The sequence below is a fragment of the Oncorhynchus mykiss genome, chromosome 13 (genome assembly GCF_013265735.2).
Source record: "Oncorhynchus mykiss isolate Arlee chromosome 13, USDA_OmykA_1.1, whole genome shotgun sequence".
Taxonomy (NCBI): Eukaryota; Metazoa; Chordata; class Actinopteri; order Salmoniformes; family Salmonidae; genus Oncorhynchus; species Oncorhynchus mykiss.
Window position 1 is genome coordinate 24,901,308 of NC_048577.1, and position 14,841 is coordinate 24,916,148.

Below are 14,841 nucleotides of genomic sequence, written 5' to 3' on the forward strand. Positions count from 1 at the left end.
GCTTAAGCCCAACTTTTCTAGAAGTTGGAATGGTTCTTGCTTCTATACATTTTGCAGCCTCAACTAAAAGAGCCTTCAAGTACTTCAGCCTTACAAAGATCCAAATTCAAACCATTGTGCAGTCACAGATATGGTTGAACAATACTGCCACCTTCAGGAGGATTGTTCCTATTCAGGAGTACCAATCAGCCCTTGGTTCAAATACTTTGTATAGCCTGCCTGGAGTGCCAGATAGAGGGTTGTGGTTTTGGGGCTATTATATTGGTTCATTAAGCCAAGCAAGTTTAGTCAAGCACACATTTCAAGTAGTATTTAAACCGAGGTCTGATCCCCAATATGGCACAAATGGACCCATATTGGATTGAATAGTTATGCGTGTACACATACAGCCCAATTCTGATATTTACAAGAACCTAGAGTATAGGAGTCGATTTGGGCAACAGGTCCTTCCTTGATAACTGATGCCTCAGAGTTCCTATTGAAGACAATGTCCAAGTCCACACATTTTGGGGAAATTAAATGAAGGGGCACGAGTGACAAAAATAAGTGCAATATGCTGAAATTGCTGCACCATGTTTGCTAAAGTGCTAAGTTGTCAAACTGATATTGGGCTCAAATATTGAATCATTGTACCGCTGGGAAAATCACTTTTCAATAATTAAATATTTCCCAGCTGCTTTAAGCTGGCATACAAACAAAAAGTTTAGAAAACCTCTGAAATAACACACAGAACAGATCTACGACTTCTTAAACATGTTTAACGAGAATGACAGACCTACACCTCCCATTTCTATGCTAATTTGTTTTTTAGCCCAAAAAGTTACATATTGCCGCTTTAAGCAATCTAGCCAAACTGATGTAATACAGAGCATGGTCCTCAAAAGTTTCAAACATTTATTACCTTAAAAACAATATACAAAAACATTGAGTAATATTAAATATCCATATATTGCATTTTATATCTATACACGAAGTTCAGTTATTGGGCCTGCCAAAAGCCGAGGCCTCACATTATCCAATCCTGCAATTTATGTCTTCTCAAACATTTCCAGCAATTGGCAATGACTCCTCGTGGATTTCAACACAATTACCAAACATTTCTTGAGAAGCATAGGTCATGTAGAGAAAGCCATCGTCATCTTTGTGGTCCTTGTAGACTTGCGCCATGGTAAGAGACATGCTGGCCAGGCCACTATTATTGATAAGCAGGTAGAACGCTTGACTCTGCATCAGAGACATACGATTTCTGAAACGAGAACGTGCAGAGTGTATTGACAAGACGTACTCAAAATGTGGAAATTATCTTGCACAAAGTCAGGTAATATAAAAGTAGTGAGTCGCGCGCGGCACTCGAGGCTGATACGTATCAGGTGATAACCAAGTTTGAAATTATGCACAAGTTCTCAAACAAACATTGAAGACATTATTTCAGTCATGTTAAGCCATGCTTGCCAAGTTAAATAATCAACATTTCAGCTAAACGTTTCTCAAAGGAGACACACCTTATAATGGTGACAAACTGAGTCATGGAAAGTTCTTGGGGGACCAGGAATTTCGTTTTATCAAGAGGCGGCAAGTACTTCTCCCGTTGATACCTTTCAATGATAACCTGTGTGTGGGTGGAAAGGTCACTTTTAGAAGGTGCAAATTCAATGGAACGTCAGGGTAGAATACGGTTTTAGAAATAGGCGAACTTACCGGAATTTTTGTTGGAAACTTTGTTCGGATCCCCGCGACCTCCTGTTTTCTCGTGGCTGTTTGGGATGGAAAACGTGGATGAGATTATAAAGCAACGCATAGTCTACCACATGCAAAGCAATACATTCAATAATCACCAAAGCTTTTTCTCTGCTTGAAGGACTTAGGGTGCTGTGGTTTCTCAAATGGAGGCATCATGTGGGCAAGTGGCTCCTCTCTTCAATTCCTGCTGTCTGATCTAGGCTATAAAAAATTTAACCATGTAGAACAGCCAACAGAAATTAAATAGTGTGGTCGCAGTGACGTATCACCTCATTACCTTGGGGTTGGGTCAGCACGCTTCATATGGCTAATGAATTGACCGTGCATAATGACTCCGCTGTGTGTAAAACCAATCCAAATGGTTAAGATCTAATAAATTACCTGATTGTAATGTTTCATGTAATTGATGTTTGAAAAGAAGACTGTTTGAATTACCAAACATTATATAGAGGTAATTTAGTCATTAAAATATCTTACACACAAATCATACATAGAGGCCTTATAATATTCTCACACTAAAGTAGGCCCTACATCATGTGAGGGCAACATTTTGTTTAATGTATTTTCGTGGATTTCAAAGGACATGAAATTCAGTCGGGGTCGTGGATGATAGGCTTGGGTGTGTGTGCAATGTAAACAACTGGATTAATGGCTCAATGGAATGCATAGATGCATTAATGGAATGTGCTATAATATATGAAATATGGCTACCACAGATACACTTCTGTAGCATACATTATGACATTTTCAATTTAAGTTACAAAAAAATATACTCCGTAGGCCAATTAAAGAAAATGACAGTAAAAAAAAAAGAGAACAAGCGAATTTTAGGTTGAAAATGCAGCTATATCTTCTTTGAACTTCAAATTCCATCATACGTAGTGTACAACAGTTGTCAACAGCGCATTTATATCCGATTGGCTTATTCCAGTGTGAATCGTGTAAATCGACCAATGGGTAAAGAAATCACTGGATGTGGGTGGGAGCTGAGTGTGAACGTCATCAATTGACAGCTGGCTGCTCCGACATGAATGTGCCTGCCCAGTAGAGAGAGCTGTAGGTAGCTATTTCCTTTCCATTTCATATCACAGGGGCGGTTAAAGGAAAACCCATCCGTCTGAGCACAGTCGTGCCAGCTTGTGCGAACTGAACCCACACACCTGGCCTGGGCATGGACGAACAGGCAGGGCCCGGCGTGTTCTTTAACAACAACAACAACTCGGGTTTGCCAGGCGCTGGCAAAGGACCGCAGCAGCCGGGCGACGTCGGTGGCGGAGAGGCGGCCAGGGCTCATTACAACATTCCGGGGATATTGCACTTTCTGCAACACGAATGGGCCCGTTTCGAGGTGGATAGAGCGCAATGGGAGGTGGAGCGAGCCGAATTGCAGGTAAACCACGTCAAAATGCCCTGCTTATTTTTGGTTGGGGGTTTACGGTGTTGAGTGCGCCCTAGGAAGATTGACATTTGTGTCAGGAAGCTTACTCGCGTGCTACGGTCTTTGTGGCGAGAACTGCTCGAGCTACGTTGCTACTAGAGTAGTCTTGGTCGGATGACGTTAGTCACTATAGCCAACCTCGGTCCTGTGAAACACTGTGCTAAGTCGGTTGAATAATATAAAATGATTCTGATGAACAGTGAAGTTGATTCATGCACTCAATAGGCATGAGTCTTTTATTGTGCCTTATGACTTCTCTTGAAAGGCATGTCGTAAATATATCAGAGGTAAGGCTATTAGCATAATGTGATGTGCAGGCCTTGTTTGAGTTGTAGCTCGCAGTGTAAAATTAAATATAAACGCAACAATTTCAAAGATTTTACTGATTTACGGTTAATACAAGGAAATCAGTCAATTGAAATAAATTCATTAGGCACTAACCTTTGGATTTCACATGACTGGTAATACAGATATGCATCTGTTGGTCACAGATACCTTAAAAACAAAAAGGTAGGGGCGTGGATCAGAACCAGTCAGTATGTGGCATGACCACCATTTTCCTCATGCAGTGTGACATCTCCTTCGCATAGAGTTGATCAGGCTGTTGATTGTGTTGAATGGCGGGAACTGAAACATACGGTCGTAGATGTCGATCCAGAGCATCCCACACATGCTCAATGGGTGACGTTTCTGGTGAGTGTGCAGGCCATGGAAGAACAGGGGTATTTTATAGCTTCCAGGAATTGTGTATGGATCCTTCTGACATGGTTGTGCATTATCATGCTAAAACAAGAGGTGATGGAGGCGGATAAATGGCATGACATTGGGCCTCAGGATCTTGTCACGGTATCTCTGTGCATTCCAATTGCCATTGATAAAATGCAGTTTGTCAGTAGCTTATGCCTGCTCATACCATAACCCCACTGCCACCATAGGACACTGTTGACATCACCAAACCACTCGCCATAACGTGGTCTGTGGTTGTGAGGCCTGCCAAATTCTCTGAAATGACATTGGAGGAGGCTTATGGTAGAGAAGTGAACATTAAATTATCTGGCAACAGCTCTGGTGGACATTTCTGCAGTCAGCATGTCAATTGCATGCTCCCTCAACTTGAGACATCTGTGGCATTGTGTTGTGACAACTGCACAGTTGTGGCCTTTTATTGTCCCCAGCACAAGGTGCACCTGTTTAATGATCATGCTGTTTAATCAGCTTCTTGATATGCCACACCTGTCAGGTGGATGGATTATATTGGCAAATGAGAAATGCTCACTAACAGGGAGGTAAACAATTTTGTGCACATTTTGAGAGAACATTTCTGGGATCTTTTATTTCAGCTCATGAAACATGGGACCAACACTTTTCGTGTTGCGTTTATATTTTTGTTCAGTGTATGTGAGCGCCTCCGAACATTGCTAACCAAGGCTAGTGCCAAGCTAAGTGCTAGCCTACGCAGCCAATAGTGCGTGGGCGCTAGATCTGCACAATTGTCTAGGCTTGATGTGCATTCCCGATAATACACTTGTGTCCACTGTAGACCGGCTCGTACATAAGGCATCCTCTACATAAGGCATCCTCTAAGCATAAATTTCCTATTTAACTAGCTTAAATGTAAAGAAGGTGGGGGGAAAATATGCTTTATTTATGAACACATTCCACCAACATTTTTGGATTTTATGACAATTTAGGATATTGTACACCGTGTTTAGCCAAGGGTGTGCAACATCCAAAATTGTCTAAAAATGGTGGTGGTAAATTTTTCATAAAGAAAGTATGCTTATTTTCCAGTTTTATTCTACCTTCTCGCCATTAAAGCTAGATAGTGCATTGGCGCTAGATCTGCACTATCGGCTGCCTAGGCTAGCGAATTCCGCTTTCCAGAAATGACTCAAGCTTTCTCTGCTGCTCTTACGTATTACATAATTTACAGCACAACTTATGGCTTTTATGACAGTGCATTTATACATTTCAATAGGCATTTTTTTTTCCAATTTTAAATGGCAATGCTTCATCCGATTTTAAATTATGTGTAACTGTACGTGGCGTTTGTGCATCATTTACTTTGACAATGTTCTGCCTCAATCTAAGCAGGCTTTAATTTCTTGCCTATTGTGCCTTAATGAAGAAGAGCGAATAGGCCATAGATGTCTAAGTTGTATTATCGGTATTGCAGATACCCTCCTGATTCCGGAGTAGGTTTTTTTAAATTTTCCTTCCCATTTACTTCAAGTGCTTATCAGTAGTAGAGGGAGCTCATTGGCAAGCGACAAATGTGTGTCAGAACTGCTCCACTGGCATTGAGCAGAAACCAATTTCCTATCTTAATGCATTTGTTCTGCTGCCATGCCATTATATAGTGTAGTAGCAACCCTGCATTCCATTAGTCTTAGCTGAGCAAATGTAAAAATCTAATAGACAGGATATACAGTGCCTTTGGAAGGTATTCACAGCCCTTGACCTTTTCTGCATGTTGCTACAGCCTGCATTTAAAGTGGAATTTTGTTTTCAGACATTTTTACAAAAATGTCATTAATTAAAAAATGAAACGCGGAATTGTCTTGAGTCAATAAGTATTCAACCCCTTTGTTATGGCAAGCCTAAATGCGTTCAGGTCAAAATAAATGTGCTTAACAAGTACCCTAATAAGTTGCATGGACTCACTCTGTGCAATAATATACTGACCAAAAATGTAAACGTAACATGCAACCTTTACAAAGATTTTGCTGAGTTACAGTTCAGACAAGGAAATCAGTCATTTGAAATAAATTCATTAGGCCCTAATCTATGGATTTCACATGACTGGGTGGGCCTGGGAGGGCATAGGCCCACCCACTGGCTAAGCCTGGCTCCCCAATTAGAATTAGTTTTTCCCCACAAAAGGGCTTTATTACAGCCAGACTTCTCAGCACCAAATGCTCACTAACAGGAATGTAAACAAAATGTGTGCACAACATTTGAGAGAAAAATGCTTTTAGTTCATATGGAAAGTTTCTGGGATCTTTTATTCCCGCTCATGAGGACCAACATGGGACCAGCACTTTACATGTTTTTGTTCAGTGTAGTTCTTAACACTTATTTTAATGATTATCCAATCTCTGGTTTTACCCAACACATACAATTATCTGTAAGGTCCCTCAGTTGAGTAGTGAATTTCAAGCACAGATTCAACCACAAAGACCAGGGAGCTTTTCCAATGCCTCGCAAAGAAGGGCACCTATTGGTAGATCAGTAGCAAAAAAAACTAAAAAAAGCAGACACTGAAAATCTCTTTCAGCATGGTGAAGATATAAATTACACTTTGGATGGTGTCTCAATACACCCAGTCACCACAAAGATACACTACAAAGATACAGGTGTACTTCCAGTTGCTGGAACCATTTAGGGATTTCACCATGAGGCCAATGGTGACTTTAAAACAGTTACAGAGTTTAATGGCTGTGATAGGAGAAAATTGAGAATGGATCAACAACATTGTAGTTACTGCACAATACTAACCTAAATGACAAAGTGAAAAGAAGGAAGTCGGTATAGAATTAAAAAATATTCCAAAATATGTGTCCTTTTTGCAATAAAGCACTAAAGTAATACTGCAACAAATGTGGCAAAGAAACACTTTTTTTCCTGAATACAAAGCTGAGTACCACTCGGTCATATTTTCAAGCATGGTGTTGGCTGCATCATGTTATGGATATACTCATCATCTGAAGGACTAGGGTGTTTATTTGGATAAAAAATAGAGCTAAGCACAAAATCCTAGAGGAAAACCTGGTTCAGACTGCTTTCCTACAGACACTGGGTGACAAATTCACCTTTCAGCAGGATAATAACCTAAAACAAGGCCAAATCTACACTGGAGTTGCTTACAAAGATGATATTGAATGTTCTTGAGTGGCCTAGTTACAGTTTTGATTTAAATCAGCTTGTAAATCTATGGCAAGTCTTGGTTAACAACCAATGACAGAGCAAGAGTTGACAAAATAATTATTTACAAATATTGTAAAATCCAGGTGTGCAAAGCTCATAGACCCAAAAAGACTCACAGCTGTAATCGCTGCCAAAAGTGATTCTACCATGTATTGACACAGTGGTGGGGGTTGAATACTTATCTAATCAAGATATATTAGTGTTCTATTTTTTCTTTCTCATTGACAGAGTAGTTTGTGTAGACCGTAAATGTTTTATTTTTTATAATAAAAAAAGACAATGAAATTAGTCCCAATTTGTAACACAACTAAATATGGAAAAAGTTAAGGGGTGTGACGAAAGCGTTTTGCTTCTAGAAACTACTGGAGAATAATTTAATTGGACAGAGCAGATGGAGATGTTTCTGAACCTTCGTTAGGGCCCTACTCAACAAGCTGACCTGGAAGTGCCTGCGTTAAAACGTTTTCTAATGTTAGTTAGTCGCTAGTATGTGGACACGGTGGTCACCCAACTCTCTGTTTCCATGTCCTTGTGCTGGAGTGTTGTGACACACCATCATTGTCGTATTATTCTGTAAGTAAATCCTAGACACAATATATATAGTATGATATGTTACGTTTGGTTTGTATTATTTTGTTGATGTGAATCACCCATTTCGTATGACACTACATGACCAAAAGTATATGTAAACACCTGCTTGTAGAACATCTCATTCCAAAATTATGGGCATTACTATGGAGTTAATCCCCCCCCTCGCTCCTATAACAGCCGCTCTTCTGGGAAGGCTTTCCACTAGATGTTGGAACATTGCTGCGAGAACTTGCTTCCATTCAGCCACGAGCATTAGTGAGGTCGGGCACTGGTGTTAGGAGATTAGGCCTGACTCACAGTAGGAGTTCCAATTCATTCCGAAGGTGTTCGATGGGGTTGAGGTCAAGGCTCTGTGCAGGCTAGTCAAATTATTCCACACCAATCTAGACAACCCAATTCTGTATGGACCTCACGTTGTGCATGGCGGCAATGTCATGTTGAAACAGGAAAGGCTGTTCACCAAACTGTTGCCACAAAGTTGGAAGCACAGAACAGACTAGAACGTCATTGTATGCTGTATCATTAAGATTTCCCTTCACTAAAACTAAGACGCCTAGCCCGAACCATGAAAAACAGCCCCAGACCATTATTCCTCCTCCACCAAACTTTACAGTTGCCACTATTCATTGGGGCAGGTAGCATTCTCCTGGCGTCTGCCAAAACCAGACTCGTCGTCAGTGTGCCAGATGGTGAAGCGTGATTCATCACTCCAGAGAACACGTTTCCACTGCTCCAGAGTCCAATGGTGGCGAGCTTTACACCACTCCAGTGCATGGTATTCTCAGGCTTGTGTGTGGCTGCTCGGTCATGGAAACAAAAAGTTATTGTGCTGACGTTGCTTCCAGAGGCAGTTTGGAACTCCGTAGTGAGTGTTGAAACCTAGAACAGACCATTTTTACGCGCTTCAGCAATCGGTGGTCCCGTTCTGGGAGCTTGTGTGGCCTACCACTTCGGCTGAGCTGATGTTGCTCCTAGATGTTTCCACTTCACAATAACAGCATTTACAGTTGACCGGGGCAGCTCTAGCAGGGCAGAAATTTGACAAAATTACTTATTGGAAAGGTGCCATCCTATGACGGTGCCATTTTGAAAGTCACTGAGCTCTTCAGTAAGGCCATTCTACTGCTAATGTTTGGCTGTGGAGATTGCATGGAGGTGTCCTTGATTTTATATACCTGTCAGCAACGGGTGTTGCTGAAATAGCCAAAGCCACTAATCTGAAGGGGTGTCCACATACTTTTTCTTGCCACTGTATGTATACACACACACACACAACGTATGTATATACACACAAAAGTATGTGAACCCTTTGGAATTACATAGATTTCTGCATAAATTGGTCATCAAATTTGATCTGATCTTCATCTCAGTCACAACAATAGAAAAACATAGTGTGCTTAAACTAATAACTCACAAATTATTGTATTTTTATTTTCTATATTGAATACATCATTTAAACATTCACAATGTAGGTTGGAAAAAGTGTGTGAACCTCTAGGCTAATGACTTCGCCAAAAGCTAATTGGAGTCAGCTAACCTGGAGTCCAATCAATGAGACGAGAATGGAGATGTTGGTTAGAGCTGCCTTGCCCTATAAAAAACACTCACAAAATTAGAGTTTGCTATTCACAAGAAGCATTGCCTGATGTGAACCATGCCTTGAACAAAAGAGATCTCAGAAGACATAAGATTAAGAATAGTTTACTTGCATAAAGCTGGAAAGGGTTACGAAAGTATCTCTAAAAGCTTTGATGTTCATCAGTCCATGGTAAATCAAATCAAATGTATTTATATAGCCCTTCTTACATCAGCTGATATATCAAAGTGCTGTACAGAAACTCAGCCTAAAACCCCAAACAGCAAGCAATGCAGGTGTAGAAGCACGGAGGCTAGGAAAAACTCCCTAGAAAGGTCAAAACCTAGAGAGGAACCAGGCTATGAGGGGTGGCCAGTCCGCTTCTGGCTGTGCCGGGTGGAGATTATAACAGAACGTGGCCAAGATGTTCAAATGTTCATAAATGACCAGCATGGTCAAATAATAATAATCACATTAGTTGTCGGGTGCAACAAGTCAGCACCTCAGGAGTAAATGTCACTTGGCTTTTTATAACTGATCATTGAGAGTATCTCTACTGCTCCTGCTGTCTCTATAGAGAGTTGAAAACAGCAGGTCTGGGACAGGTAGCACGTCCGGTGAACAGGTCAGGGTTCCATAGCTGCAGGCAGAACAGTTGAAACTGGAGCAGCAGCACAGCCAGGTGGACTGGGGACAGCAAGGAGTCATCATGCCAGGTAGTCCTGAGGCATGGTCCTAGGGCTCAGGTCCTAGGGCTCAGGTCCTCCGAGAGAGAGAATTAGAGAGAGCATACTTCAATTCACACAGGACACCGGATAAGACAGGAGAAATACTCCAGATATAACAGACTGACCCTAGCCCCTCGACACAAAAATACTGCAGCATAAATACTGGAGGCTGAGACAGGAGGGGTCAGGAGACACTAAAGACATGAAAATGTATAATTGTTTGTGTGTTATTAGTTTAAGCAGATTGTGTTTGTCTATTGTTGTAAGCTAGATGGAGCAAGATAATTTTAGGACCAATTTATGCAGAAATCCTGTTATTTCCTAATGGTTCTTATATTTTTTTCTTGCCACTGTGTGTGTGTTTATCTCTGTCCTGGGTCCTATTCGAAATGGTTGCCTTTGTGACCTTTGCTATCGGAGTTGGACAATAATATCCGACGATCACCGACAGGCACTGACTGGCCTAGCGTTTTGACCCCGAAGTACTGCTGTTGCACAACACTGGGAATCCATAACATCACATTGAGTGTGTGTGTGTATGAGTGGGTTAAAGAATCACTATGAGCTTCTCTCTGCCTCTGCTCCTCCTTTGCCCCAGAGGATGTCTGGCATCATCACCACTTTCCTTCCCTATTCCCCACACTATAAAGACGTTGCAGAGAAGGTGAAGACGGGAGTTGGTGCAGAAAGAAACAACCAATGGGAGAAAGAACCGATCAATGCTCACCAGCTCCTGTTGGGAGATCACTGTTTTTTTTTCTCTAAATATTTTTTTTCTTCTACATAACCCACACTTAATGTAAGTGCTGGGTCTTTGAGGACGACAATACATCGGCCTGTTCAGCCTATTTCTTTGACTTTGAGTGCACTAAGCAGCCCCCCCCAATCTGAGATACCTCAGCATTTGGTATTCAACTCCCTCAGATATAGTCCTTTTCCTCGTTCAGAGACGTTTGTTGCCAAGTGGGAGGCCCAGAGGCTGCCTGCGTTGTTGGGATCTTTCGGATGTCACAGCTTGTCGTCTTCCGCATGATCTTCTACGACCCATAACAACCAGTTTGAGTTTGTTTTTAAGTGACTCATGCCACAGAGCTGACACTGCGAATGTCGTGGCTCCCTGCCCCATCGTTAAAACGGAGCCCTGTGTTTTTCACAGGAGCAAGCTCCCGACTGCCCAGGCTGAATCTCAGGCAGCTACTACCCAGTGCTGGTGAGGTGTGGGAGGAGAGTGGGTGCCATGCAGTCAAGCATTTCAAACACACAAATTCTTGAAATGCTGCCTCCCCAGCATTTTTTTTGTGTACATACTCCACCACACTGACTAGTATACTAGTTGACGTGTTACGCCTTTTCTGGGTCATCACATTTTGTAATTTCCCCACAAGTGTTTAGTCCAATGACTCCCTTCGACCGCCCTGGTACGGTATGTCCATTGAGAATGTGTGAGAAAGTCCTCGCTGAAGGAGAGTGTGCGTCTCCAATGGCACTCATTCACTATTTAGTGCACTACTTTTTACCAGATACCTATGGGTGCTGGTCAAAATAATTGCACTTTAAAGGGAATAAGGTGCCATCTGGGATGTAGCCAGAGAGTGTTCTCTCAGGCAGTTGGGTTTACAGTAGCCCAGCACCTCCAGCCTATGAGTAATGGTGTCTGGTATTCTAACGAGAGGCCCACCTGCTAGCACTATGGACACCATCGGTGTGTTTTACAGGTGTTTATATTGGAAGGGTCTGTCTGGCACCGTGAACAACTGCAGTATTCATACTTGTTTTGCTGTGTTATTTCTTTGCATTTTATTCCATAATGCATTGGCCTTCAGATGATTTAAAGATTGCACTTCATGAGTTGTTTCACAACATGAATGAATTTTTTTTACTTCAGAATCACTTTATTTTTGTTTTTGGACATTCAGTTTTATATACTGTACACAACACAGTGCCAAAGCCAATGCTGGACCTCCCTCAGTGCAGATCGAGCCATTTATTCAAAATGGTAAGAGGTCACAGGCCAATAGTTTGCAGAGTTGGTTCATGCCACCGTTTCTATCTCAATTATAATTCTGCATAATGTACCGTTCTTTTTCAAAATAAGACCATCTACTTCATGATTTGCAGACCACCGTGCTTTCAGTGTGTTTGCTGTCATATCATGCCACTTAACTTTGCATAATTTATGTAAATAGTGATGGGCTATGGGGGGAATAAGGCCTGCAGGCTACTATTAAAGTATCACTGCTTTGGTGTGTAATTCCAATACCCCTTTATCTTTTAAGTATTATTTTTCAGACTTTCATCTCACTAACTAAATGATTTCGTCAAGAGACCGCTGTGCAATAGCCATTGCTGTGTGTAGACATAGTATGCCTGGGATTATGCATAACTGGCTGCATGTCAAGGCAAAATCGGGACTTTGCTGTCATAGCGCACACTTCAAATTCCAGAATGCTGGTTTTACAGCTTTCCATCCATTATCCCATGTAATGAGGTAGTATATTATAAGACCAGACTATTATCTTTCTGCTGTCTGAGGTATGTTTATCTGCTCAGACTTTGCACATTTGCCACCATGTTATGATGACATGACACGGTGTACTCGCCATACATTCAGGAAATCAATTGACACCCAGGCAGCAATTTGTCCACTCTGGGGAGAAGGTGTGGAGTCCATCAGACTGGGACTAGTGCATCTATAAGCAGTCTCTTGACCTCTGGATCGGTGGCGGAGGGGGTGAATTGAGACAGAGAGCGCCCCAGAGGCTGACGGCCTACTCCAGTGGAACTCATCTAGCAGCTCCAGAAATACTTTTGGCCCCGCCACAACGTCAGGTGTAAATATATCTCATAAACCAATTAGAATTTGGAAATATATTCTCCTGCAATTTGTGTAGTAAAAGTGTGACAGTACGAAGGGTACCTCACCTCAAAGCATGAGAGAATAGAAATAATCCAAATTAGCTAGGTTTCCATCCAATTGGTGACAGATTTTCATGTGAATATGAAATGCATCAAACAAAAATGCGCATATTCCCACCAGACGTGTTTTTCCATCAAACTGACTTGTTGCGGATATGTAGTGCACATAAAAAGCTTTTATTCGCTTAAGTTTTCATGTACCGACTATTTATTTTTTCTGCCGATTAGTTTTGTTACAAAAACAAATTTGATAAATAGCAAACTTGCCCAAGCTGGTTTTGATGCATGCTCTCTAGACCAGTGGTTACCAAGCAGTACTTAATGTGGTCTGCAAATTTTAGTTTTTTGTTCTTAGAAACATAATAACTGTTGGGAATATTAATGGTATTAAAAGCAATTTTACATTACTTTTCACAATGCTAATTGTTTATTAATAGGCCTTTTAATTTGTCACATTCACTGCTATAATTGACAAATCTTGACCGGCAAGATATTTTGTTTTAAAATGTGACTCTGCGAATGGTGGTCCTCGAGCTTTGAACAATGATTTGGTGGTCCCTGGAACGGTAAAAGTGGGAAGCACTGCTCTAGACAACAGTTCGCTGGTAAAGTGGACAAGGTATGTTGTATGATGAGACATGGAAAATATATTTATTTTATTTTATAGTAGTCAGCCAAGCACCGATCATCGTGTCATCAGCCAACAAATAATACCCTGGATATCTTTGAAATTTGCATTAATCATCACCATGCACTGAACCACCATGTGAAGTTCATCACAATGATCCAAGATGGCGTAGCAGCGCAGACGTGTTTTGTTGTTGTCCATTGTAAATCCTGTGTAAAAATAATAATTAATAATATCTTATATTTTTCAATCTCTTTTTCCATTTTTTAAATTAAATATACCTTCCAGCAACCCGCCTCACCCAATGTGATACGGATCTGCAAATTTTTTGACCTTATAGCTAGAATTTCCATCAGATGCTAATTAGCTACTAGCTATTCAGTCATTGTTAGCCACTACTAGCGGCCTTTACCTTTAGCTCAGACACCATCCGCTTTTACCCGCCAGTCTGCACAGTGCGATATCAACCCTGAGCACATCGGACTGCTTTTCTCCACGACCTCACCAGATTCCTGCCGTAACCTCTGGATCATTACCCCAAATCATCGCAGCTAGATAGCTGCTACCGAGTGGCTCAACCCCGAAGCTAGACTTGAGCCAGGCCCTTCTCCCGGCCTGCTCAATGGACCCTATGATCACTCGGCTACACAACTGATGCCTCCTGGACTCTTCACTAACACGACTAGAAGTCACTACATCACCGGATTCCTGCCGTAAGCTCTGGACCTTAGCTGCGATGATCCGGTGCAATCTAGCTGCTACCGAGTGGCTAACACCCTTGTCCCGAAGCTAGCACTAGTTAGCCTCGAGCCAGGCGCATCTACCGGCTAGCAAATGAAATTACTCCAGCTACAATACCTCTTTTGCCAATTGGCCTGGGCCCTTTGTCGAAACGGAGCCCCGCCGATCCATCACGACTGGCCTGTCGATGTAATTCCGTCCGATGTGCCCTCAACCGGCCTTTGTCGGACGTCGGTGAAGACGCTTCTGCTAGCCCCGGCCTGCTAACTTTATGAATCGCGGTAGTAATGACTACCTAACGGTTTCCCTGTTTCATCTAAAGCTGTTCACTGGACCCTATGATCACCTGGCTACATAGCTGATGCCTGCTGTACTTCATTAATTGCGGTACTTCATTTTTTGTTTGTTTATTTCGGCCCCAGCCTCCATCTCAGTCCCTGTGTGTAGTTAACTGACCCTCTCTGCCCATTCATCGCCATTTTACCTGTTGTTGTCGTCTTAGCTGATTAGCTGTTGTCTTAGCTAGCTCTCCCAATCAACACCTGTGATTGATTTT

The 14,841-nt window shown here is 41.9% G+C and overlaps 2 protein-coding genes across 3 annotated transcripts in view; one reads left to right on the top strand and one right to left on the bottom strand.

Moving 5' to 3' along the window:
• Positions 1-877: 877 nt before the first annotated feature.
• LOC110486037 (microtubule-associated proteins 1A/1B light chain 3C) lies at positions 878-1,996 on the bottom strand. Its single transcript, XM_021557348.2, has 4 exons — positions 1,836-1,996; positions 1,699-1,754; positions 1,503-1,609; positions 878-1,246 (listed from the first exon to the last, which is right to left on the bottom strand). Exons 1-4 carry the CDS (start codon positions 1,894-1,896, stop codon positions 1,039-1,041), a joined length of 432 nt encoding a protein of 143 aa, XP_021413023.1. The 5' UTR covers positions 1,897-1,996; the 3' UTR covers positions 878-1,038.
• A 747-nt stretch (positions 1,997-2,743) lies between these two features.
• LOC110486038 (striatin) overlaps positions 2,744-14,841 on the top strand; it is a 92,386-nt gene continuing 80,288 nt past the window's right edge. For both annotated transcript variants that reach the window (XM_036940685.1, XM_021557349.2), the window contains exon 1: positions 2,744-3,130. In XM_036940685.1, coding sequence (XP_036796580.1) covers positions 2,912-3,130 — 219 coding nt within the window. In that variant the 5' untranslated portion in view covers positions 2,744-2,911. The remainder of the gene's footprint in view (positions 3,131-14,841) is intronic.